At 43.4% G+C, this 23,248-nt stretch overlaps 2 protein-coding genes across 2 annotated transcripts in view; one reads left to right on the top strand and one right to left on the bottom strand.

Annotated features, from left to right (window-relative positions):
* Window positions 1-334: 334 nt before the first annotated feature.
* Window positions 335-23,216, top strand: nat8l (N-acetyltransferase 8-like). The gene is made up of 3 exons (XM_080895859.1): window positions 335-1,018; window positions 2,253-2,417; window positions 15,866-23,216. Exons 1-3 carry the CDS (start codon window positions 715-717, stop codon window positions 16,231-16,233), a joined length of 837 nt encoding a protein of 278 aa, XP_080751985.1. The 5' UTR covers window positions 335-714; the 3' UTR covers window positions 16,234-23,216.
* poln (polymerase (DNA directed) nu) overlaps window positions 18,378-23,248 on the bottom strand; it is an 86,617-nt gene continuing 81,746 nt past the window's right edge. The window contains exon 30 of the mRNA XM_080895627.1: window positions 18,378-18,491. The gene's annotated coding sequence lies outside the window, so the exon portion shown is untranslated. The remainder of the gene's footprint in view (window positions 18,492-23,248) is intronic.

Raw genomic sequence — 23,248 nt, 5'->3', positions numbered from 1 at the left:
TTTTTGCCACAGATTTATTACTTTAAGCGGCTACAGTCACCCTTTAACTTCATAAATCCCACAGGAGTTTTATTTCCTCCATCTCTCCCTCTGATCTGCACTCTCCCCTCTGCTAGGATTTCCTCCTGTTTTACGCATCGCCCCCGCTTTACCTTGCGCCTTTGTGCTGCATCTCTCGCAGCCACTGTATATCACAAAATCGGGGATCCTCCTCATTGTAAGACAGCACGAAGACAGAACTGCTCAGAAGCAGCCTCTCTACGCAATCTCGCCATCGCACCCCCTCCCCTCCTCGTCGCGGGCCCACTTTCTCAAAATACACACTTCTCTGGCACACATACATAAGCCTGCTCAGATGCGGAGGGAATGAGCGAGCCTCCCTCCTCCCTCGTCCATCAGCATCTAACAGCGCACTGCCTCTACCAATCTGTGCAGCCAGAGGACCACCCCAACCCCGTGAACCCGAATCTACCCGCCCTGCTCGCTTATAAATACCGCTCGATTTACACCGGCAAGTCTTGGTCTTCGGAAACGCTCAGGGTTGCAGCAGAACATCCCCCTTTCGTCTTACCCCCCCTCCATCGTTTCGCTGTTTTTTAAGAAAATCTCACGAATCATCCATTTTTCCCCCACTATCATTACTACCCACTCTTTTTCCCCCTCCCTCTCTCCGAACTGCACTTTTTTTTCCTTCTTCTTCTTGCGGCCAGTTGCATGCATTGTTCGTCTCCCAAAATGGTTTGCGAGACTAAAATTGTTGCGGATGAACACGATGCTATACATGGGACCAAAAAAGAGTCGATCCTGTGGAGCTCTCCTCCGTCCAGCACGCCTCTGAACCCCGCCGAGGCCAAGGATGTGAGGAAAGACGTGGTTTTTATCCGCGAGTTTGAGCGCGGGGATCAAAAGGAGGTACGCCGCATCTTTTACGAGGGTATTATGGAGAGGATACCCAACACAGCTTTTAGGGGGCTCTGGCAGCAGCCCAAGACCCAGTTTTTATACGTTCTTCTGACAAGTAAGTACCCTCACACTTCCGTGTGCCGTGCAGCTTATGTGTGTTTCAGACCAACTTTTTTTTCTGGTCATACGCATCTCAAAAGCTTCAAATGTAACCTCTAACATGGATTCATGTGCGCAGGTAAATGTCGCTGTTGCGCGTTTTTATTAGGTCTGCGCCCTGAAGCGATTCCTTTGAGGAACTTGCCTTCAAAATCATGCAGAAATCTGATGCTTCTTTGTTGTCGTGGCTCTGTGGGCGATGTGCAGTTAAGTTGAGAAAAAGGCTGTTGCTGCAGCAGCAGCAGCAGCCGCCTCATACTGTGCCACACCGGCCACGCTGCTCCTACACGCCAACAAAAGGCATGGCAGGCGGCATGGTGCATGTGTTTAACCGATGTGATGACATGCCGGTGCTTCAATGAATGACTGAATGAATTTGAGGATTGGCCCAGAGGGTGCGCGCACGTACCCAAAAAGCACTCCCCCGCCGCGCCGCCAAATACACACAAACACACATGAACACGCACGCACGCACTCCCCCCCAGTCGCCGCCTCGTCACCACCACCACCTCCGCCCCTACACAGCAGTCAATGCGCCACATCTCGTTTGGCTTTTTGTTGATGTTGCCGGTTTAGGTAAACGCGTCTTGCGTCACAACATGTACGGTTACGCACATTAAAGAATAAAAAATCGCATGAAATCTGCTTCACATACCCCCCTCTTTTTGTTGTTTGGATATTTGTCTCGATCCTTCCAACCAAATTTGATCCTGAATACTGAAAACCTCGTCTGAGCGGAAGCTTACTACCCCGCGCATTTTAGCGCTTTCTGTTTCGCTCCACCTGGAGTGCAAATGAGCGAACAAAGTAGCAACTAGGTTACTGCATGGCACGCAACATGCTACGCGCAGCATCCATCCTGCTTGCTTCTGTCTCCCTTTGCGCCCCCCAGCGTTACATCTTACTAATAACTCCCAACATGGACTGCACTGGTTGGATGAATCCAGCACTAATACGCTCTCCTCAGGCAGAACAAACTCTGTCGTTCTGTTAACTTTTGTCTCCCAGAAAATGTTTGATGAACGCGGGTTTGTGTGAAAAATTATCCAAATATTTGATTCAGCTGTTCCTGATATTAATGCTTACAGATGTCTTGTTGTGTATGTGTGTGTGTACGGGTCCGGCAAAAATCAAACATGTGATTTTCTCTTCTGACAGGTTTTGTTTATTTTTCTTCCATTTCTCCATAGTAATGTGCTTTTACATGACCAAATCCCTCACGCTGACCTGTTGTGCACCCCTCATTCTCATGGGTGCGCGCTACTACTACAGCAGGAAAGTTATCCAGAACTATCTGGACTGTGCTCTGCACACGGACATGGCTGACATAGATGCATATTACATGAAACCCACAGGTAAGAGGCAGGGAACACATCACTGTTACACACACACACACACACACACACACACACACACACACACACACACACACACACACACACACACACACACACACACACACACACACACACACACACACACACAATGTGTGTGGTTTTGTCAGTTCCCAGTGCTCCACCATCACCAGCACGCAGTTAGTGGGTGAAAAAAATGCATTGGCGCACTGAAAAGTTTGGGCCTGTAACTTTTAACAAGACAAAAAACCAAAAACGCTGTTTTTAAACACAGCTGTGTCTAAGAGTCTTCAGGCGATGCAGAGGCAAATCATCAAATATGCAGGTCGTCTCCCTGCTTTCCCACCCCTCCTCCCATATCTCTGTCTCCACTCCTTCCCCCACTCTGCTTCCTCTCTGGGCTCTGCTTGGACACTGAGGTAGGGGGCGGGGAGTAAAGGGTGGGGCGGGTGGGGGTGGCATCACAGGGCTATTGATCGTGCAGAGGAGACTGCTGATACACTTTCTGCAGTACACTCGGTGTCGGCAAGGCTCATTTCCTCCACTAAAGCTTCTAATTGGAAAAATCAATCCACCTCTGGTGTCATCTCTGACTATTCATTCTCCTCGGGAGTTTAACTCCGGGCAGCACCGACAGACAGCCACGTACACGTGTGACACACTTTTTTTCAGACATTCCCCTGCCTTGTTAACTTCTTCGACACATTTATTCCCTGTTAACCCAGACCACGTGGCAAATATAAAAAGCAGGTGTTCATCAATTGCCCCCCCCACCATTGTCTGCTTCTCTCTGACATTGTGCCCTTTGGCTTGGTAATCCAGTGCATACACAAATGCAATTTAGCATTCCCATTATTGCTGCAGGGCTGTGATGGTTTAGATGGGGTCAGGCACCACTGCTCTTGGACAATGCTAATGATTATATCCGTGCACTCTGAATGGGCCCACGGGGATGAACACCTGGGTACCAGCACGCGGTCCTGATGGAGAGGCACCGCTGACGTCACTGTGGTGCTTTGTTTAAAGTGTGTACAGAATGGCATGGCACGTAGGGGTGCGTGGTTATATAGAGGAGGAAACATTTGGCCAATAACGGGGAACTTGTTGAACTTAAAGGCCCTGAAAACAGATCATATAAGTCAGCTTCTTTCTAAGAGGAACGGGCTCTAATGCAAACACACACTTTACTGCTTAATGAAAACTGGATGTGTATTAATTTAAGGAAGCCTGCATAGTTTTGATTATTTGCACTCTTTGGTTTCTTATGACATCATAGAGAGGGGATATTCCTAATATGGTCATCTCAGGGTCACAGTTCTGGCTGTGAGCACAAAAGCCCACCGACTTGCTGTTCAAACCTGTTTGTGAGGGGCAGCCAATGAAAAAAAAGTTGGCTTAAAGGGGGAGGGTGCACTGAGGGACTGCACCAAGGTTAAGTATAAGATAAATAAGGATTATATTAAACTGTGAATAATGCAAAGCTACTTTAAGAGAGTTTAAGAGTAAACATGAGCATGCACACAGCCCACTGTATGTATAACAGTAATTAGCCCTCTTTAATGCAACGCTGGCCAAACATGGTGTTGGTTTGTTGACAGCTACGACACTATAAGCACATAACGACATTTTCTGATGGCACTTGGATGATATTTATCTGTTGCATTTCATTTGCTGCTGCTTTAATATTTAAAAACAGTGATTAAGGGATGAAACCCCCCCCCCCCCCCCAGACATTTAAGTTAAAAAAAAAAGATAATTAATTTTTTTCCCTGGTACAAAATGAGAATAATGAAAAAAACAAAACAAACAGGTTAGTTGTTGTTATTATACTATATTTCTTATTGAACACCTATATTGCTATCGTCCCTGAATTTCAGAAGGACTTGGACAATAAACTGTCAAATCAACCTACTGGGTCCTATAAGGAAAGTTTCAATAAGATAATCAAAGTGTCTAAAAACAAAAAAGAACATGATCATGCCATATTTTAGCTTGTTAGCAGCAGATAACAGCAAAAGAATAAATCACAAGATAAATAACACGAGTTCATCTCTGAGGTTTACTTGACAACCATGCAAACACCAACTCTGTGGACTGTAGCTCTCTACGTGAGCCAAGTAGCTAACGAGTTAGCTGTGTCTGTGTGGGTGGGTCTGACAGGGAGCGTTTAAGAGTTTGCAACAGATGAGATAAGGACTTTTGTGTTCAATAATGTGTGTGTGTCTTCGAGGACTTCAAATAGGAAGTGATACAATGTTGAGTGTGTCTGGTGCTCAAGGCTTCTCTGTGTTTTGAGAGACGGTTTGCTGAATGTGGGAGGTCAAATAGTTTGAAACTCAGCATTGAATTTCACAATGCTTGTTTTCTTTTTCACCTTGAATGATGGGGATGTATGAGATGTGCTGCTTTAGAAGAAAGATAGAGCCAAACACAGGAAGACACGGAGTTCTTCGTGACACTGAAATAAAATATAAAAGGAATAAACTCCAATAAGCCAAGTCCACAGAGTAATAAAAGAAAAGCGATTCCTGACTGAAGACACATATCCCTCTCCACATGGCACAACTACACTAATTCATACTCTCACTTCCTGTGATCACTCACTCTGCAGCCTCTTAAGGCCAGCTGTCACTGCTTTCATTAGACCTGTAATGCTGTGTGTGTGTGTGTGTGTGTGTGTGTGTGTGTGTGTGTGTGTGTGTGTGTGTGTGTGTGTGTGTGTGTGTGTGAGAGCAGGCAGACAGGTTGTGAAGTAAATTGAGCTAACAATGGTTGAGAGGATAAATATGTACGTGTGTCTCAAATAAAGACTGGAGGCTTATTTCAATCCATCCATCCGATTCAGGGTTGTGGTGGGCTATCTTACCCAGCTGTTATAGGGTGAGAGGCGGGGTACACCCTGGACAGATCTGGTACAAAAATGCCACTTAATTGAAATTAAATTGATTGATTGATTATTTCAAAAATTATCTGATTTGCACTCAAACACACAATAATGTTTATAAGCTTAAATAAAAACAGCATTTAAAAGTACTCAACAAACCCTGTGAAGTAATGTAAATTTTAATCCGTTTCCTCTATTCAGTTTCATTTATATAGCACCAATCAGGAAAAACAGCTGCCCCAAGGTCAGGGGCGTAATTTCCAGGGGGGTTAGGGGGGTTATGACCCCCCCTCAATAATCACACCCAACCAATATAACCCCCCCAATAAAATTATGAATTATCTGCATAAATAGGCTGTTGATTTTCTTTACTCATTTCAGGTATTACCAGCAAAATAGTTGCATGTTTAATCATCTGGGAATTTACCCACATTTATTTATTTATTTAGACAGAGATCATGACCCCCCCCCCGCCAATGTTCAGCACTGTAATATTAGAGAGAAAAAAACAACAATTTGGCAGTCCCACATGGGCAAGCTCTTGGTGACAGCGGGGAGCAAAAACTCCCTTTTAGCAGGAAGAAACGTATAGCATGAGCGCAGATACAAAAGACTAACCAGCTACAGAAACTATTTAACAGATACAGGCGAAATAAAAGCTGACTTTATTTATTTTTCGACAAAATTTCTTTTTGACCACATCTAGTCATTTCATTTTGGAAAGTTTAAAATCTTTTTTGTTTCTTAACAAAAAGTAGCAGCTAAAACTTTTGGTAACTTGTAAAAACAACCCAGCTGGGCTATAATATAATGAAGTTTAGTGCTGAGACTATTATTTGCTACATGTTGGAGAGACACCAAGAGATACCAAAACCCAGCTTTGTGACTGATTGCTCGTTACAGTTATTATTTGTGCACTAATGTGCAATTTATAGCTGCCATTATTAAGCCTTTCTACTGCTCAAACCCAAAGATCTCCAAAGCAGTCAAAGCATGCTAAAAGACTTCTTTTTGGAGTAATTAAAAAAGTCCCGGCAGCAGTCGGATCATTTATCCCCTCTTTAGTCGTTACTTGATGTGTCACTTTAGGTCATCCTAAAGCCACTTACAGCCTAAAAAGCAAGTGTAATGAAATGAGGGTGTGAGCAGACACTGAACCAAGCTCCCTGGTGAGGCGAGATACCCGCTCATTAATAGCGGCTGTTTAATGAGGCGTCATGATCACTGCAGGGTCTCATCGAGGCAGCGGACATTAAAATACCTGCTCATCTCATTGTAGCCCTGTATGTGTGTGTCTATACATTTATGCATGTGTGTGGAAGAGGGATGGGGGAGGTTTGAGCTCATTCGGTTGCAGGTGAGGGCGCAGCTTCCTCTGCTGGTACTTGTCCTTATTTTAGGACTGAACGACAGAATGAGGGAGAAAGAGTATAAGAGAGAGTGTGTGAGGGAAAGAGGTGAGACAACAGGGCATCTGAGGGAGGGGTGTTGTAAAGTATAGCATTTACTTTATGCGTGTGGGGAGGGAAGATAAATCTAGGGCTTGCTGGCCAGCAGATAGACCAGATGAGTCACAATCATGGCCTCTGCGCCAAACACAGCTCTTTACAAATTTCAGTTTAGCTTCCTTATCACTTTAAAATTCCCAATAAATTTGGGCTCAGCTGGTTGTTACTGTAGTCTGCACAGTCTGCATCCACAACAGGAGTGTTTTTGTTGACTGGTATCGCACTTGAGAAGAGTATGAGCGACATGTATTTTATTTTAAACCGAAGCGTCCAGCCCATGTTGTGATTGTCATGTCCAGTTGTGGCCCAAAATGAAACTGCAACACACAAAGGAACCTCTATGGGATATTTCATGCACATCAGCTGGGATATCTTAGTTTAATGAGCTTCTTTGGATGCTTCCCTCTACTATTCCTTAATCTTTCTGGGATTTTTTTTTCACCCTCACACCTGTATCACTCCTCCTTTTCCTTTCCTATATACTTCATCTGTGCTGAAGGGGAGCAGGTGTGGTGGAACAGCTGGGCTATCTAGAATTCTGGCAGACACAAAGTAATGTCTTTGGTCATGAAGGGAAATGAAAAACACTCTTTACTGGCTACAGTAAACAGTTTATCAGTCCCTAAGTTTGTTTGACTGAGACCTAATATTAGGGAGAAAACCTCAACAACACTACAGTCCTCTATGAGGATGGACTTGGCAACAGTGGGGAGGAAGAACTCCCTTTTTCAAAGGAAGCGGCCTCAAGTATAACAAGGCTTGGCAGTACTCTGCTGGGAGTGGGAAATGAAAGTGAAAAAAGAGAGGAGCACAGAGTGAATCGGATCATGTTGAATCCTTTACATCACTGTGTGACTGCTGTTCTCAGACTGCACACGTCCAGGTTTGCTTCACAACTTAAAAACTAGACTTTTCTCCACTTAAACAAAGAAAAATTAATACAATTTCCACAGCAGAAAAAAAGGTAAATCAACCTTGTATGCCATTTTATCTCTGCCACAAGTGAATGCTTTTTCATGTCTCGAGTCAACACCGGGGAAGCGTCGCTTAGAAAAGTCCATATTTGACTTGTTGAAAATACGCAAACGCCTCTTTGGCCTTCAGTGGTGCAGGTGGCACGCTGTTATGTCTGCGCTCCAGAAGAAGCAGACATGAAAACTCTTTGCCCTCAGAGCTGGTGCTGCTCTGATTTCATAATCAGCTGAGTGGGGCTCAGACTGCTTTTATCCACATATTTTGTCCCAGGTTCAAAATATTTTCAGCACATCTTAGAAACCACCTCAAAGCCTTGCTGGTACTTTTAATGTTGGAGCTAGATGTCCTTAAACTTACACCTTCCGTTACCAGTTTGAGGGTTTGTGCCCACATAAATAACACATTACTTAAAAAATATAATATATATCTGATTAAATACTAGGACATGTTTTAGTTTTAAGTACCATCATAAGCACGATTCCTTTAAAGGCTCTGCTGGACGCATACCACCTGGAGAATACACGCTTGTCTTTTAATTTTTCCTGCACGCTGAAAACACGTGAGCATCTGCCACTTGTCGGTTCAGTGTTTTGAGGAAGTCGATCCCATCATTAATAATAGATTGCAGTCTCGCTACCTCCGGCTTTTGTCTTACATTCTGCTTAAATCAATGGCGAACAAAGGTGCTCGTCAGAGAGACTAGATGGCGTGTCAGCGGCTTCATTAGTTTTCGCATTGTGTATTTTCTCGCTGTCTTGACTCGCTCATTACAGAGGAGCCTGTTATCAATAGACGAGAGACTACGTGCATGAAGATTAAGACTGAGTCTGCAGTTTAAGGGTCGCGATTTCTAAAGGAACAATAAATGTAGATGTAATAGGTTTGAGCTCCAGTAACGTTAAAAAGAGATAAAAAATTATTATATTGAGCAGAACTGAGTTCAGCTTATTGAGCTCAACAGTCCCAGATTCTCACGTGGCCCCTCGGACAGGAAGATTAATCGCCCACCTCTGGGTTAGATTAACATTTTGCATTCGGTCGTGAAGCCCACACGGGTGACCTTTGACCCCGAGAATCAAACCAGAGAGAGATCGAGAGAGGGCAGTCGGAGCAGCAGCTGTACGCTGATGGATGCCACGTACACATTAAAGCGCAAGTGTGCAAGAAAAAGGAAGCGTACTCGCACGCTTGCGTACAAACAACATGGAGACGTGCTGGCGGACAGGCAGGCGGCAAGACGAACAGTCGGGCGTGCGTAATGAGTTCCTCTGTGTGTGTGCTCATGAAGCGTGACAACACACACGTAGGCGCATCAGTCTGCTTTGCATTGATGAGTGCTCACGCGCACATCTGGAAACCGTGTCCTTTGTGTGACAGTCATCTCTTCTCAGCATTCGTCGCCCGTGGCCAAGGAAGATACTGCTGACGTGTGGGGTTGTGCGTGACAGGTTAATCCATACTCCCAGCATGCACTCTGACCTGAGGAGTACAGTGTATCTGTGTGTGAGTGCATTACAGAGACTCCGCCTTAAGTCTTTTTGCTTTAAAGTGAAAATAAAACAGTATTAAGGGATTTTTATATATACAAAATAACTTGGAACCCCCCAGGTCTCCCCCCCCCCCAACCATATAAACATAATGCAAAATGCTACAAATTGAAACTCATATGTGCAAATTAATGTTTAATTAATGTTTTTTAATTTGTCATTTTCAAAAAAATGTAGTTTCTGGCGTTTATTTCATGATTCGGGCTATAACGGGTTAACCATATGTGGACCACTTATGCTAATGTGCCCAGTGGAACAAAGCGCAACATATGTGTGTGTTTTTAGCACTACAAGTGACAAAATGTGACCAGAACTGTTGGGAAGAAAAATAATCGTATAACACAGTCTGATAGGCACCTGATGAATACCACAGGGAGATCTCATTCCCCACAGAAACGCGAAATGTAATGTCTGGCGGGGCCGGATTAATCGTGCAGCGATACGACACTTTCAATCCAAAGCCATAAATCACTGTTGCTTAAATTGACTTTAATGTTCCCTGCAGCAATGAGACGCCTTCTGCAGGGAAATAGAAAGAAATACTTTGGTCACTAGAAGCCTAAACAATTAGCAAACACGCCCAAATCCAAGCCGCCGCCGATCTTTCGCCCAAAAAGCGTTAATACGGTGTTCGCTTCACAGAAGAGTGAGCTCCAGCAGAGCGAGGCAGCGTCTAGACGGAGCCCTTACCATATTAGGCCTCCAGGACAATCTTCTTGCACACAATAAAGCCCATTCCTGTCTATGTGCTCATGTAGTTTGTAGGTATGTGTGTAATTTTTAAAATTTAATGGAGGGTTCATATCACAGCATCAGCCAGTATCTAACACTCCCACGCGCATGCATGGAGGATTATTAATATCTACTGAGCTACTGAGAGAAATTAGATCCGCCGCATTAAGAATACAGTAATCAGATTCTTACTTGTGAGAGAAAGATTTCCACAACTCAGAGCTCTTGCTCCCTTTCTCACCCTTCACTCTCTGCTCAATCTATTTCTTATCTTGACATCATCTGTATTCTCCGTGACCCCCACCCCCACCCCACTCCCCCTGTAATAATGGCAGACCCCCTCCTTTGCGTTTGTATGCCCTAGCAGCAATAATGGATCCTTTCAGTCTCATCGCATTTACTGTTAACTCAGATGCTCGCCTTCCTCCTCCTCCTCTGCTGCTGCGTCTTTCACACAGGACAGCTGAATGACTTCTTCTTTTTTTGTTCCTCTTTGCTCTCTTTGACTAACTCCTTTTTCTGACTGAGTAACCTCATTCATACAACCTTCCAGTTACACACACTCGCTCACACACCAAAACATAGGCGGTACACTGTAGTACCGCTCCACTCTTAAACAGCTGCGGGAGCATCAGAGAGCTTAACGCTTTTCTCAAAGCGAGTTCCTCCTTCACTCACTCCCTCTTTCTAACTCGTGATACCTTGAAAGACTAAATTAATTGTTATTTATCATATTTAGCAGAAAAGTGGAAGCGTGTAGAAGACAGATATTTACAGCTTTAGTTAACTATTGCCCTCAAATATTTTTATGATGACCCTTCCAAACTCTAAGACAGGGAAAGTCTTTGACTCAGAGAGCTCGCCATCATCCTGTCTTAAAAGAAAGCCACCATGGGTGTGAAGTAAAGCCATGCTAGAAGCTCTGAGAGGCTCTACTACCCTGCCCACACACAGGAGTGTGTTTCCATCTTAGTGTAATTACTATGCATGCTTAGATTTGCTAACAAGCACTAAAAAAACACAGCCTCCAAGGCGGGCAGTCAAACCAGGCTGCACTGCTTTGTGCATACGTACACGCCACACTCCTCAGGTCATCAGGACACGTTTCCCAAATTGTCTGTTTAAACTGCTAAGTTTCCAACATGTTCTCATCTTGTACCAGTTTTTCAGATAGGATCGGATCTTCCTTTTACGAACAAGCTGTCCTTTAATACACCAGCTAAGACTGGTTGCGTAGAGATAACGGTCCAGCTTTTGGACCCACAAAGTCCACCTTAGGAGTTACGAGCTGCAGGTTTCTCAGGCGGGACCCCATGGGTTCACCTCTATTTTTCTTCTTGGTTAGAAAAACTTGGTTAGATTTACGAAAAGATCACAGTTTGGGGTAAACAAAAGTAACACTGCGGGATAAAATGACCAATTTATAGTAGAGGCCCTCTGAGTTATGCCGTAGCCTGCAGATTCAGGTCACAGATGCCAAACGACACCCGGTGAGTTAATGAGCCACACCGAACAGGCTAAAATTTCCCATCTTCCCCTCTGACAGGTCAGTGCCTCTGCTGCCCCAGTTCACTGATTGTTCTTTAAGCTCCTCAATCACCTCCAACATTTCAGTGCCCAGATGCCAAACTTTAAATTTATTCTGCTGCTGTGTTCAATCATTTCCAATGTGAGTTTAACTGTGCGAGACTCCCAAAGTACCGTAAAAACTCAAAAAACATTTTAAACTTGTGAGGGTGTCAGGTGAGGACAAAAAGTTGATAACTTATCAGGACATGAGCGCGTACTGACGAGTAAAGACAAAGCCTCTGATCAGCTTAATACAGCAAAGAGTGCTTCACTATGGCTTCCCTCAGCATATCATAGCAAAACTGCAATGAGGACGAGGTCAAAGGGACGGGTGTACAGTGCACCCTCTCAGCTGTTTGGTCTTTGAATAACATGTTCTAATTAAACCAGCTGCAAACAAACATATGTCAGACATTTGAGTCATTAAATCAACACATCTGGACTGAATTTCCTCCAAACTGTAATCAACCCTGATTAAATTTCCAGCTGTTGTTCAGCAGTTTGTCGCGTGCATTTGTTTTCACTTAAACTTTAACGACAATCTCTCCAGTTGTTTGTGAGACACTTTACTTCAGATCACATGGACTGGATGGATTTACATTTTTTTCTAGTCTTAATGACCATTCGAAGGTCCTTGGACTACGAGCCGCATGTAACCACACACAAAGCGCTTTTTGCAATACACTTGATCTATCGCACATCCACGGCCACTTCAGAATCACAGATTAACCCATAATAACATGAGAAAAACTTTATTTACTCCAGATTTAAGGAATCCATTTGTTAACAAATGCTGCAAAGATGATAAAATGATAAAATTATTAATGATAACAATAATATCTGACAGATCTGGCCTCTCTGCCAGACACATGTATTGTGTTAGAGGGTGACACCATTGCTAACAGTCTCATCAGTGACCTCCTCCCCGCCACCGCTTCAGAAGTGTCCAGTTTGGAGCCAAAAACTGCAGATTTCCCTGTGCTCATCACAACCAAGTGATATAAAATCAAAGAATTTGCAGCATGTTGCAGGATCTCAGTTTCCTTTGGAAACAGAGCCTGTGACATATATGTCTTGAGTATCCAGAAAGAACCAACTGCATACAGTCAGGGTTCAAACCAGGAGCTTTCTGATCTCACTAGAGGAAAACTACAAAGATCTCAAGAGTCATTTTGGTTTATCCTCTGACTGAAATCATTCAAATGTGACCGACTTACTAAAAAGATTAGTTTCTATAAACAAGTGAGCTTAGATGACAAATAGCACCGAGCTAACAGTTTACTAATCAGCTCCAAGCTTCCTTAAAAGGTAGCTGATGAATCCAACACTAATGGTACTTAATACTAAATCACTTAAACTCTGCATGTGAGCTGCACAAACGAGCCCCTTAAACCATCATCCACCAAAACTCTGTTATGCAGATCCAAGTGGCCGTGAGAAAATAATGCTGTGACTGTTTTTTTTAGGGTTATAGGACTTTCATTAACCAGAGATTAAACTATATCGCCAAAGGTTTTCACTCACACATCCAAATCACTGATTTCAGGTGTTTCAATCACCTCCATGGCTCAAGTGCATGAAATCAAGCACCTATGCAGACTGCTACTACAAACATTTCTGAAAGTATGGCTCACTCTCAGGAGCTCAGTGGTGGTACTGTGACAGGATGCCAGTAGGAACAGTTTGGGAATGCCCCATTCCTGGTAAAAGATAGCTGCACATCAGTGCATGAAGCAAGGCCCAGAAACACATGGATGAGCGAGTGGTGTGGAAGAACTTGACTGGCCGGCAGAGTCCTGACTTCAACCCAACACTGTACCTTTGAGATGAATCACAGAGACTGTGAGCCACGTGTTCTCATCCAAAATCATTGTTTGACCTCACAGATGTGCTTATAGAAGAATGGTTAAAAATTCCCATAAACACTCCTAACCCTTGTGGAAAGACTTCCCAGAAGCACTGAAACTGTTATAGCTGTAAAGGATGGGCCAACATCATATTAAACTCTATAGATTAAGGATGAGATGTCACGCAAGTTCAGCAAATACTTTTGGCAACATAGCCTGTGATATTCTGTGATATCAGCAAACTGCACAGTCATCTGACCCACATTTCCAGAGAGGCAGACAAAATCTCTGATCTATCGCTTCTAGTCTGCAAAGTGTTCAAATCATTGTTTCTATATCCGATAATTAAATCCAATTTGGCTGCAACATCTCCACACTTGGGGAAACTCGAGGGGCTTCCAGCTTATAATGTCAGCACTAGGAGAGTGGGGATCACTTGGGGGCTGCCCGTTGCCACAGTTGTTTGACTCGCTAACAGAAGCCTCTGGATCAGCTTAACACAAGCCTGCAGGGCCATCAAATCCTCGCGAACACGTGGGACTGATGCATGATGTCAATTTCACCGCATGTTTAGTGTGCGTGTCTGTGTGAGGGAGCAGCAAACAGAGAAGAGGGAGATGTTGTGTGTAACGGCATAAAAAGTGAGAGTAAGGACAAAGAGAGAGAGTTAGGATTCAGAGCTCGTGAACAGATGGAGGCAGATTTCTGCTGTCCGCAGGTCGGCCTCTGCCGGTCACAGAACAGTCAGATTTACTTTGTCTGTCACAAACAGATGGCATTTTAGTACAAAACCACAGAAACACTGCCAGCACATGGAATAAGTGCTGCTGATGTTAGTTATCTGACCACTGGTATGCAACACAGCAGAAGGTTTAGAAAGTCTTTTTCTTTGAAAGATTACTGCAAGGGCACATGCATTGTCATGTTGGGTTTAAAAGTCACAAAGCTTCCAGGCTCCTAAAAGTGTCATTAAAACATCATGAATAGCACAAGTTTCTACCTCAGAAACATTTAAACGAATGTTAAATTACACTCAGGATGATTCACATCCTTCTGGCCTCTGAACCTGAAGTATTATCACTGAAAAGTTTCAGAGGGGAAAAGGAACAATTGCTCTGTATCAAAGCGAACCGTTTACAAACTGCAGCAGGAATAAAGATTGATGGTAAAACGGGCTGATATTCAGGCTCTTAGTGGTTCTGTGGTGGAGGAGCATTGTCTGCTGACATTTTTCTATGTCGGTCAAACCTCATTTGTCTGCCTGGACGTGTGTTGAGTGTCTTTGTCTGTCTGTCATCAGTCTGATTAATCCTGAGATGCAGCAAGTCCCTGATAGTGTATAAGCATCTGTAACATGACAGTGTTTTGGCCCAAAAACTCATCTTTAATTGCTATCTGACATCAGAGTCTCTGCTCCAGTATGCTGTCAGCTTTAAGTGACTGCTCTGTCATGCCTGCACTTTTAATCAGCAGTCCTCACTGAGTGGATAACGTTATTAAGCTCCAGTCAGACCTGCTCATTCAGCTGCTCCCTGCATCCCCTTTTTTCTATTTTCCATTCATTGGTTTTTCTACCCAGAGCCCTTAAGTCATTACAACAGCCATGCAAGGCGACGTTCATCTTGAGATCAGTTCCTGCCTCATCCAACTATTTTGCAACCAGTTATAGTTTTCATGTCCTGTTTAATAGTTTAAGACAGTTATACTGCTTGTTTTGTGTTCCATGCAAGAGATATTTCAGAGGTCTGACATATGATCAAAGTCATGGCAGTGTACCGGAGCAGCTGACTGTGAGACACCTTTATCCAAAAACACAAAAAGATCACCATCACAGGCTCTGTTCTTCACCTTCATGTCAAAGTTAATTATTTCCTCTCATACATGGATACAGTGATGTTAAATAATGAGGTCAGTGTATGTGCAGCTAAATACTCGGTTTCAGACAGTCTGTTTTCTGCTCTTAGCAACCTAGAGAGAGTAAATATGGTCGCTTGCTATTCAAACCTCCTGTTTGATATGGGTGGCCAATCAGAAGAAAGATGGTCCAAACAGGGGCAGATAGCCTATCCTAGAATGGATTATTTTGAAATGTACAACTATTCTAACAGAGGAAAGAATAAAAATATGGAGCTATGAGCTTAATAGGATGAGAGGCTGACAGGCTTAGCACAAAGACAGTAAAACCCTCAAAATTAAGAAACGTAGACAATAAAGAAAAACCAAACACCTGCTCTCAGCAGGTTCAGCTCCACTAACATTGGAGAGATCCCAGTTGGCTGTTTGCAGTGTTTACACGAAGCTTGGCTAACAGGCTGCTAAATCATGTCTAATATAATTCTTGCTTTCGCAGTAAGACTGGATTTTGTTTCCTGTTTCCTCCTGTTAGGTTCCTGTTTCTGGGTGGCAGTGCTCGATGGTCGTGTGGTGGGCATCGTGGCGGCGCAGGGCCACGAGGACGAGAACATGGTTGAGCTGCGGCGGATGTCGGTGGACTCTCGCTACCGCGGCAAAGGCATCGCAAAGGCGCTGGGTCGTCGCGTCCTGGAGTACGCAATGCGCAACAACTACGCCGGCGTGGTCCTCGGCACGACGGCCGTGAAGCTGGCTGCCCACAAGCTGTACGAGTCGCTGGGTTTCCGCAGAACGGGCCAGAGCGAAGACTACCGGCTACCCGGGATGAGCCGCTCGCCGCTGGAGAGGCTCTTCTTCCAGATCCGCCATACCCGCTATCGCCTGCAGCTTCGTGAGGAGTGAGAGGTGACAGGGAGAGAGAGAGCTGGAGAGTTGGAGATGGAGAAAGAGAGGGACAGAGAGAGAGAGAGCAACGACCCTCCTTCACCTGAGAGCCCTGACCACGTCCTCTCCTCTGACAGCTTTTATTTATTTTGTGTCATTAGGGATAACTTTGAGTATGACTTAACACTTCTACTATTTCACCCTTAAGTCACTAACGTTTTTACTACTATTATGCTTTTTTTTTTTGATTTTTGTATTATACTTTGACATTTTAAAGAAGAGTTTGTTTCTATTATTAATAATCTTTTATTTTTTGTATCTTTAATCCTTCCTCTCACCTGCGGGAGAGAAAAATTGGCTTTTTCCAGAAGACATCTAACTGGCACCCCCATCTCAGCACCCTCCCCAGCCCCTTTGGCATCAAGAAAATGTGATTTTGATCAACATTACCTTTCATTTATGTTTCTCTGCTCTCCTCAAACCTTCCCTCCCCACAGCAAAATCATGTTTAGTTGCTCAAGAGTGCAGTTTTCTATGTGGGGTGGGTGGATAGAGCAATGCGTGGACCGGGGGGAGTACATAGACTCCTCAAAAAAGGGTTAAGGGAGTTTTTAGCACACACTCTCCTTCATAAAAATGATTTGGTGTGTGAACAGACACACAAACCGAGTGATCCGGCTTTTAGCCACCTCTCCAAGGCACCATATTGAAGCACAGCGAGAGTGTGTTACTGACCCCGACAGTGAGAGAGAAGAGATGGCAAGGATGGTTACTGGAACATGTGCTGTGTGCATCCTGCATCATGAATAAACACAGCGCATCTTCCTCACACACACCTTCCTCTTTACTCTCCTCACTGATGGTCCGATTGGATAACAACCCCCCCTTTTCTATGTTCTTTCCCGGATCGATGAATCACCTCCTTTTCTCACTGGAGCTGTGGGGAGGGTCTCTGGCTGGTTGCGGTGACAGGAGGGTGGCGCTTTCTCGCTGCAGTGTGTCACACTGACAGATCCCGAGATGAGATATAGCTGCACGTCAGAGCTTGTTATGTGTGTGTTGTGAATATGTGACTGTGTGTATGTGTGTGTACGTTTGACGAGGCTCTGGTCTGACAGCAGACCGAGTCTCAGCTGTGTGCGATGAACCTTTCTCACTGAATCAAGTATTATGAAACTAAACATTAGTACTTTCTTTGTGTACTTTTAAAATAGTTTACTGATTGAATCAAGGTCAATTCTAACACTTTGGATACAGTTCAGTGTTTAACTGATGATTAGTAATTTTATAACTTTGAAGAGGAAACAAACTTCATTTAAATATGCAAATTTTACTGTCAAAACTACAACAATTACAAAGTCGCTGCAGTCTACACTCCGCCTGCTTAATCCAGGTTATTGGGGAGCAACTTGAGTAAGACTACAAGCAATACTCACAAACCTACAGTACATGACTGAGCACAAACAGCAGTTGATTATTTTATCTGATCTATTGGCACTAGTGTTTCCCTTTCCTCCATGTACTTATATTGTGTATACAGCTGAAAAACTGAAAAACTCATGTAGCGAACGTCAGAGTTTCTCCCATAACACCTCTCTCCATCTCCATCCTCCGAGCGTACGACCACCAGTAGATTCAGCCATCCATACTCTGAGCCTCAGTTATGTTATTAAACCATTTGTAAAAAGTCCAACCTAAAGCAAAACATAACAAAAAAAAGCACATAATATATAAAAAGGGAAAAAAATACAGATGTAATTGTCACAATCTTAGCACTGGCCCTTCTTGCCTTGCTTTCCTTCCCCTCCTACCTCCCATTCATGAATCTGTCTGCAACCCTGGGCTAGACCATGCACCCTCCATTTGAACCCTCCGCTGACCTTTGACCTATCCTGCTCAAGTTTCCAGCCATTCCTGGCCCCTCTCTGCATGTGCCACAGGAGCCTTGCTGCACTGCTTTTACTACTCCATTTGAAGCTTGTCGCATCAGCCGTAGACCCCCGCCCCCTGATCTGATGTCATCTAGGCAGTGTGGCGCTGCCTGGACTGGCTGGAGCTAAGTTGCACATGATGTATGGTTGTATGGGTGTGACGCAAAAGACTCAGAGAGTGAGGGAGAAAATGCCTGTGTGTGTGTGTGTTCAGAGTTGGTGCAGACACTCACCAAATGCAGCACTGCCTGGATGACATTATGCCTGCCAGCCAACCAACTGTAGAATGCAAAAGCAATGCAAGTGTGGCATGCCTCTGTACCCGGTGTGTGTACGGTGCCTGCCCTAGAAAAGTGTAGAAAAAAGTGAATTGATATATATATACTACATATATATATATAAAAAAAAGAAAATAAGCTTCTTCTTTGATATAAACATATAGAAAACAAATATGTGTTTCTTTCTTCGGAAAAAAAAAAGAAAAAAGTTGTACCATTTGCATGAAATGTGTCTTTGAATGCAAATATAACTTTTAGGAGAGAAACTCCTAACACATGAATTACAATGGAAAAATGGACGTATTTTATTTTCTCTTGTTTCTTTTAAAGTAATGGTTTACGTTCTTAATTGTCATGACAAGGGCGTGAAATTAATACCAGCCACAAGCCAGTGCTTGTAAACCTTCACCACTGTATCCGAATCTAAAAGCCTTGCAGAATTGGAAAGTAATCAGATTAATCGGTCACCAGCTGGGGGTCGATTAGCAGTATATCCTTTCATAAATTGGAGCAGGATTGAAGGAATGTGACTCGAAGTGTGTTCTTCTTTGGTAAGATTTGCTAGATTTTCATTGAGCATTTGAAAGTTGATGATGCAAAAGGGGGAAAAAAGTCCCTGCTAAGTTGACACTAAAGGAAACACAAGTTAGATGATTAGATTTTAATTGTGCTCAATGCCTAAAATGAAACATGCACTCGTTTTCTTCTGCATCTAATTCTGAATTACACTCCCCACAATATTATAGATTATATATAAGGATATTTGTATATTATCCCCATAATGAAGGCAAGACCCTGGACGCTGGGTCCGATGACACTAAGGCTTCTTCTCCTTAACTCTTCCTTAAATTTGAGCCACGAGAAACAACGCTCTTGTAAAGGAGGCTCAGCCGCTGGTACGCTTTTATCTTTAAAATAGCGCCAATTCAAGAAATCCCACTGAAGCACTATAGAGTAAAAAAACGAGGCACGAAGGCACTGAAAGCATCAAACAGTTCTTTCAGATGTTTTCACTGGGCCGACACGTGGAGGATGCCTCACACCACCTTGATGCATCTGCTTTGAACTTGGTTGTTGCTGGAGAGTCAAAAGGGAGCCACACTTTATTTTATTGTGATGTTTCTGGAGCAACAGCTTCTCGGGAACTTCACAGAGTACCGAACACAGAAGTTAGAGCCAAACTACAGCATGAACACTAAAAGCTATGGATCAGACTATAACATTTATTTCACCTCATGTACAATCAGATATCACAGTCAGTGGGACAGAAAACACAGTGGTTATCCCTGCCAGTGTATTCAGGTCCTCCCTGCATGGCTCAGCCCGGTCTTTATCAGACTTGCTTGAGGTTGAGCCTTCCTGAGGTGGACTGTTAAAAAACGAAATAAAAAAAAAATCCTGTCTAGATCTTGTGGAGGAATGTGAAGTCTGTCGATTCTGAGCCATTTCTGCTGCTGCCAATCTCAGTTTTCTGCCTGATGAAATTTTATAAAGCTCCTTCGTGTATTATGGGAGGAACTATTATCCACATTCATACATATTCTGAACAAAAAGGGACGGTATTCAAAATGCCTTTGCCAAGGCCTTATGCACTGGAATCAAACACTGGAGTTTAAAAACGCTGTGGACTGCATGACTTGAGGTAGTTGAAGGGTGACTTTGAATTGTAAAAGGCAAAGTGCACTGACTAAAATGCATTTATTTCTAGTCTGAGTAATGTCTGTTTTCTACTTAATGTGAATGCTACACCCTGTGAAGCCTGACCTCCGTGTAAAACTGGTAGAGCATACTTAATGTTAGAATGTAGACGGTATGCAGCGTCTATCAGAGTGTATATTTAGTTACGCACCGTTCCTATGACGTATTTTGCTGATGTACAATCCAAAAACCAATCTCACCGCTGGTTTCTGTTTGTTTTTCCTGTGATTTGTTTGAGCGTGAGCTTTCCTTCCTGAGAAGGTATGCTGCATGGACGCCTCTCCTGCTGGAGAAGGCTCTTTTAGTTCAGAGGGCTTTAAAATAATAACAAAAAGATCACCTGATGCTCTTCTCTGATGGATAAAACAGAGGCACATCTTCAGCATTTATGTATTTATTTATTTTAACTCAAGTGGCCGCTTCAACTTCACGCTAGGTACAAAAACGGTTCCAGTGTCACGATTATGTCACAATATTCATTCAGTTTATCTGCTAGTAAAGGAGCATAGACCTGAAAACTGCACAAATGTACAGATCCTGTGGGTGTGTTGCGTTACTCTGATGCTGCGTGTCCGTGCTCAGCCGCTTTGTGGGCGAACATTCAAAGGCATGAATGTAAACTACCGACATTTTATGTATGTTTTTTTTTGGTCTGGTTGCTTTTTGAACGAGAAAAAGTGTAAAATAACAAAAAACAGAAAATTGGGTCTTTTGTTAGATGACTCAACCTCTCAACATTAGACGTTAGACTTTTCGTGCGATTGTAAATAGCCGCCATCTCTTCCTGCTGCTTATGTATTATTTACTGCAGCCTATCATCCTTGCTGGTTTTAACCGATCCCGATGGAGTTTTTTTTTTATTTTAGTCTCGGAAAATGGATGTCGCCTGGACTGTTCCACCTGACGAGGAGGGCGAGGGGCGAGGGAGGAATGTGCCACGTTGGCAATTGACGGCGGGTGGGGTGGGGGAGCTGTGGAGGAGGGTGGAGGAGGCAACAGAGCTCCACAGCATGGACTCCCTCTCTCTCTCTCTACCTCTGGTGAGGACTTTGCTCCACTGTGGAGAGCGCTGAAGGACTCACTCTGGACTGAGGCCACGGGTGCCAAGAACACATGAAGCACTTGTAGCACAACTGTGTCTTGTTTTGCTAATACAGTACAAGGTAGTTTGATTTTTTTTACCATTTCCTATAAAGAACATGGATAAAGTTTCTCCTGTATCATCAACTGTATGTATCATAAAGATATATATATACAGGATACAATGTAATAGTTCATGCTACAACCCAAGGCTATTTTAGGAGGTGGAAATTTGCCAAAGGTGACAGAAACTGCTGTATTTTTAATTCCTCACACGGCTCCATTTTGTTCAGCACAGCCCTGTAATTTACTCGTTATTATCTGGAAAACTTCTGCCCATGTGCCATCTAAGCAAGCAATAAACACAAGGAGGCAAAAGAACAGAACAATGGCAAGGATTTTATCAAGAAACATGAAATGCTGCATTGATATTTACATGCCCGACACTGTAACAATTAGTATTGTAACATTACCGCTCATTTATGCTGAAGCCTGAGGGGGTGTTTGATTGTAAAATGTTTGGGGTTATTTTTTTTTTATGTGTCTTTACATAGGGGGTGTCAAAGATCTGCTTTTTAAAAGGGGTACCGCTACATATTTGTACAGAAGTCAAAGGGAAATGACACAAAGGGGCTAATGGATGCTAAAAAAAGAGTTCAAGCAGACAGGACCAAAAAAAAAAGATTGTGTAGTCCCACTCTGTAAATGCTTGCTTCTGTAAATCTCTTAACAGAGCTTTTATTCAACCATAAGGACTTTCTGATTAACTCGCACCATTTAAACATGCACTGCGACTTCACTTCCTACAGTCTGTCAGCACGACCGAAGCTAATCAATTAAAACCGTGCTGCAGCCGCCGAAATCACTGCTCTCAACTGCGTATCTTACCAGTGATTTTCAAAGGCTTCTTTTTTGTTTTTTAATCTACGATTTATTACCTGTAAAGCTGTAAAGTATATTTTACTGTATATAGCATCTGGGGGTCATTTTTACTCCTTTTTGTAACCATGCTTGTGGATTTAAAAATATATAAAAATATATTTTTAAAATAAGAGAATTGATTCTGCAGTAGTGCAGGTGTCTTAATCTGTGCTACCTCACAAGAGTCACACAGAAACAGCAGCAGCCACTTTCAGAAGCGCCGCCATTGTGGACTTCCTGTCTGCTTGAACTCTCTGGCGTTGTCGTACTGCGAGCCCGAACACTGCAGCTCTTTTAGCTTGTAGCACGCACACACACCAGCCATGACCATGAACATCAGGGGCTCTGGAGCTATCTAGCTATAGTAAGCTGCTGTAATGCAAAGAGGGCTTTCTCTGCCCTGGAGCCTTGTCATTGCTGTTGTCTGTTGCCAGGAAACTGACCACACAAAGCACAGCAGGGGGACTGATATGCAGCCACACTGTGGGGAGGCAGGCAGGTCAACAAGCCCGCCATGATAAAGAAATGGAAGGAGCGTAGATGGATGAGATGGATGGACTTGAAGTAGGGGGGTGGAGGTTAAACAGCATCTGAGGGAACTTTGTACCCGAGGGACCTGAAGGGGATGAAAAAGAGGCCCCTTTTCAAGTAGAACAGCCAGTACACAGCACCAGGGGCCCAGAAGGTTCACATGTATGAAGGAAGGAGGGTTAAAATCCAATCTTGCAACATGATTCTAATGTACATTATTAGACCAAGCATGGTGTGGTGATTTTTGCATATTTATTTATTCCCAGGGAGTTTGAGAAGATGGAGCATGAGATAGACAGAGAGAGAGAGAGCAAGACAGTAACACCATGTGACCTCTGTGAGACTGCAGTGGCATTTATTGAGATCTATTAGCTTTCAGTTCCCTTTCTGCCATTCGTTTGGAAGACTTCTGCATCACCACATGGGGATTACTCTTAATATTGTGATTATTAACCCTTTCTTTTATACTGAATACAATTGGAACACTGTATAGATGTAAAGATGGGATTTCTTGCATTATGATGACTGAAACATGGATGTACATATATTGTATCGATTAAAATGATGATGCATTTTACACGGTGCTGGAGTTGT

This window comes from Rhamphochromis sp. 'chilingali', assembly GCF_963969265.1.
Source record: "Rhamphochromis sp. 'chilingali' genome assembly, chromosome: 1".
Lineage (NCBI taxonomy): Eukaryota > Metazoa > Chordata > Actinopteri > Cichliformes > Cichlidae > Rhamphochromis > Rhamphochromis sp. 'chilingali'.
This window is presented reverse-complemented; position numbering and strand designations above follow the sequence as displayed.

Bases quoted from the DNA above. Each gene is read 5' to 3' on its own strand.
- nat8l (XM_080895859.1), top strand. From the start codon at position 715: ATGCATTGTTCGTCTCCCAAAATGGTTTGCGAGACTAAAATTGTTGCG. The intron at 1,019-2,252 runs GTAAGTACCCTC...ATTTCTCCATAG, and splicing joins TTTATACGTTCTTCTGACAA to TAATGTGCTTTTACATGACC. The intron at 2,418-15,865 runs GTAAGAGGCAGG...TCCTCCTGTTAG, and splicing joins ATATTACATGAAACCCACAG to GTTCCTGTTTCTGGGTGGCA.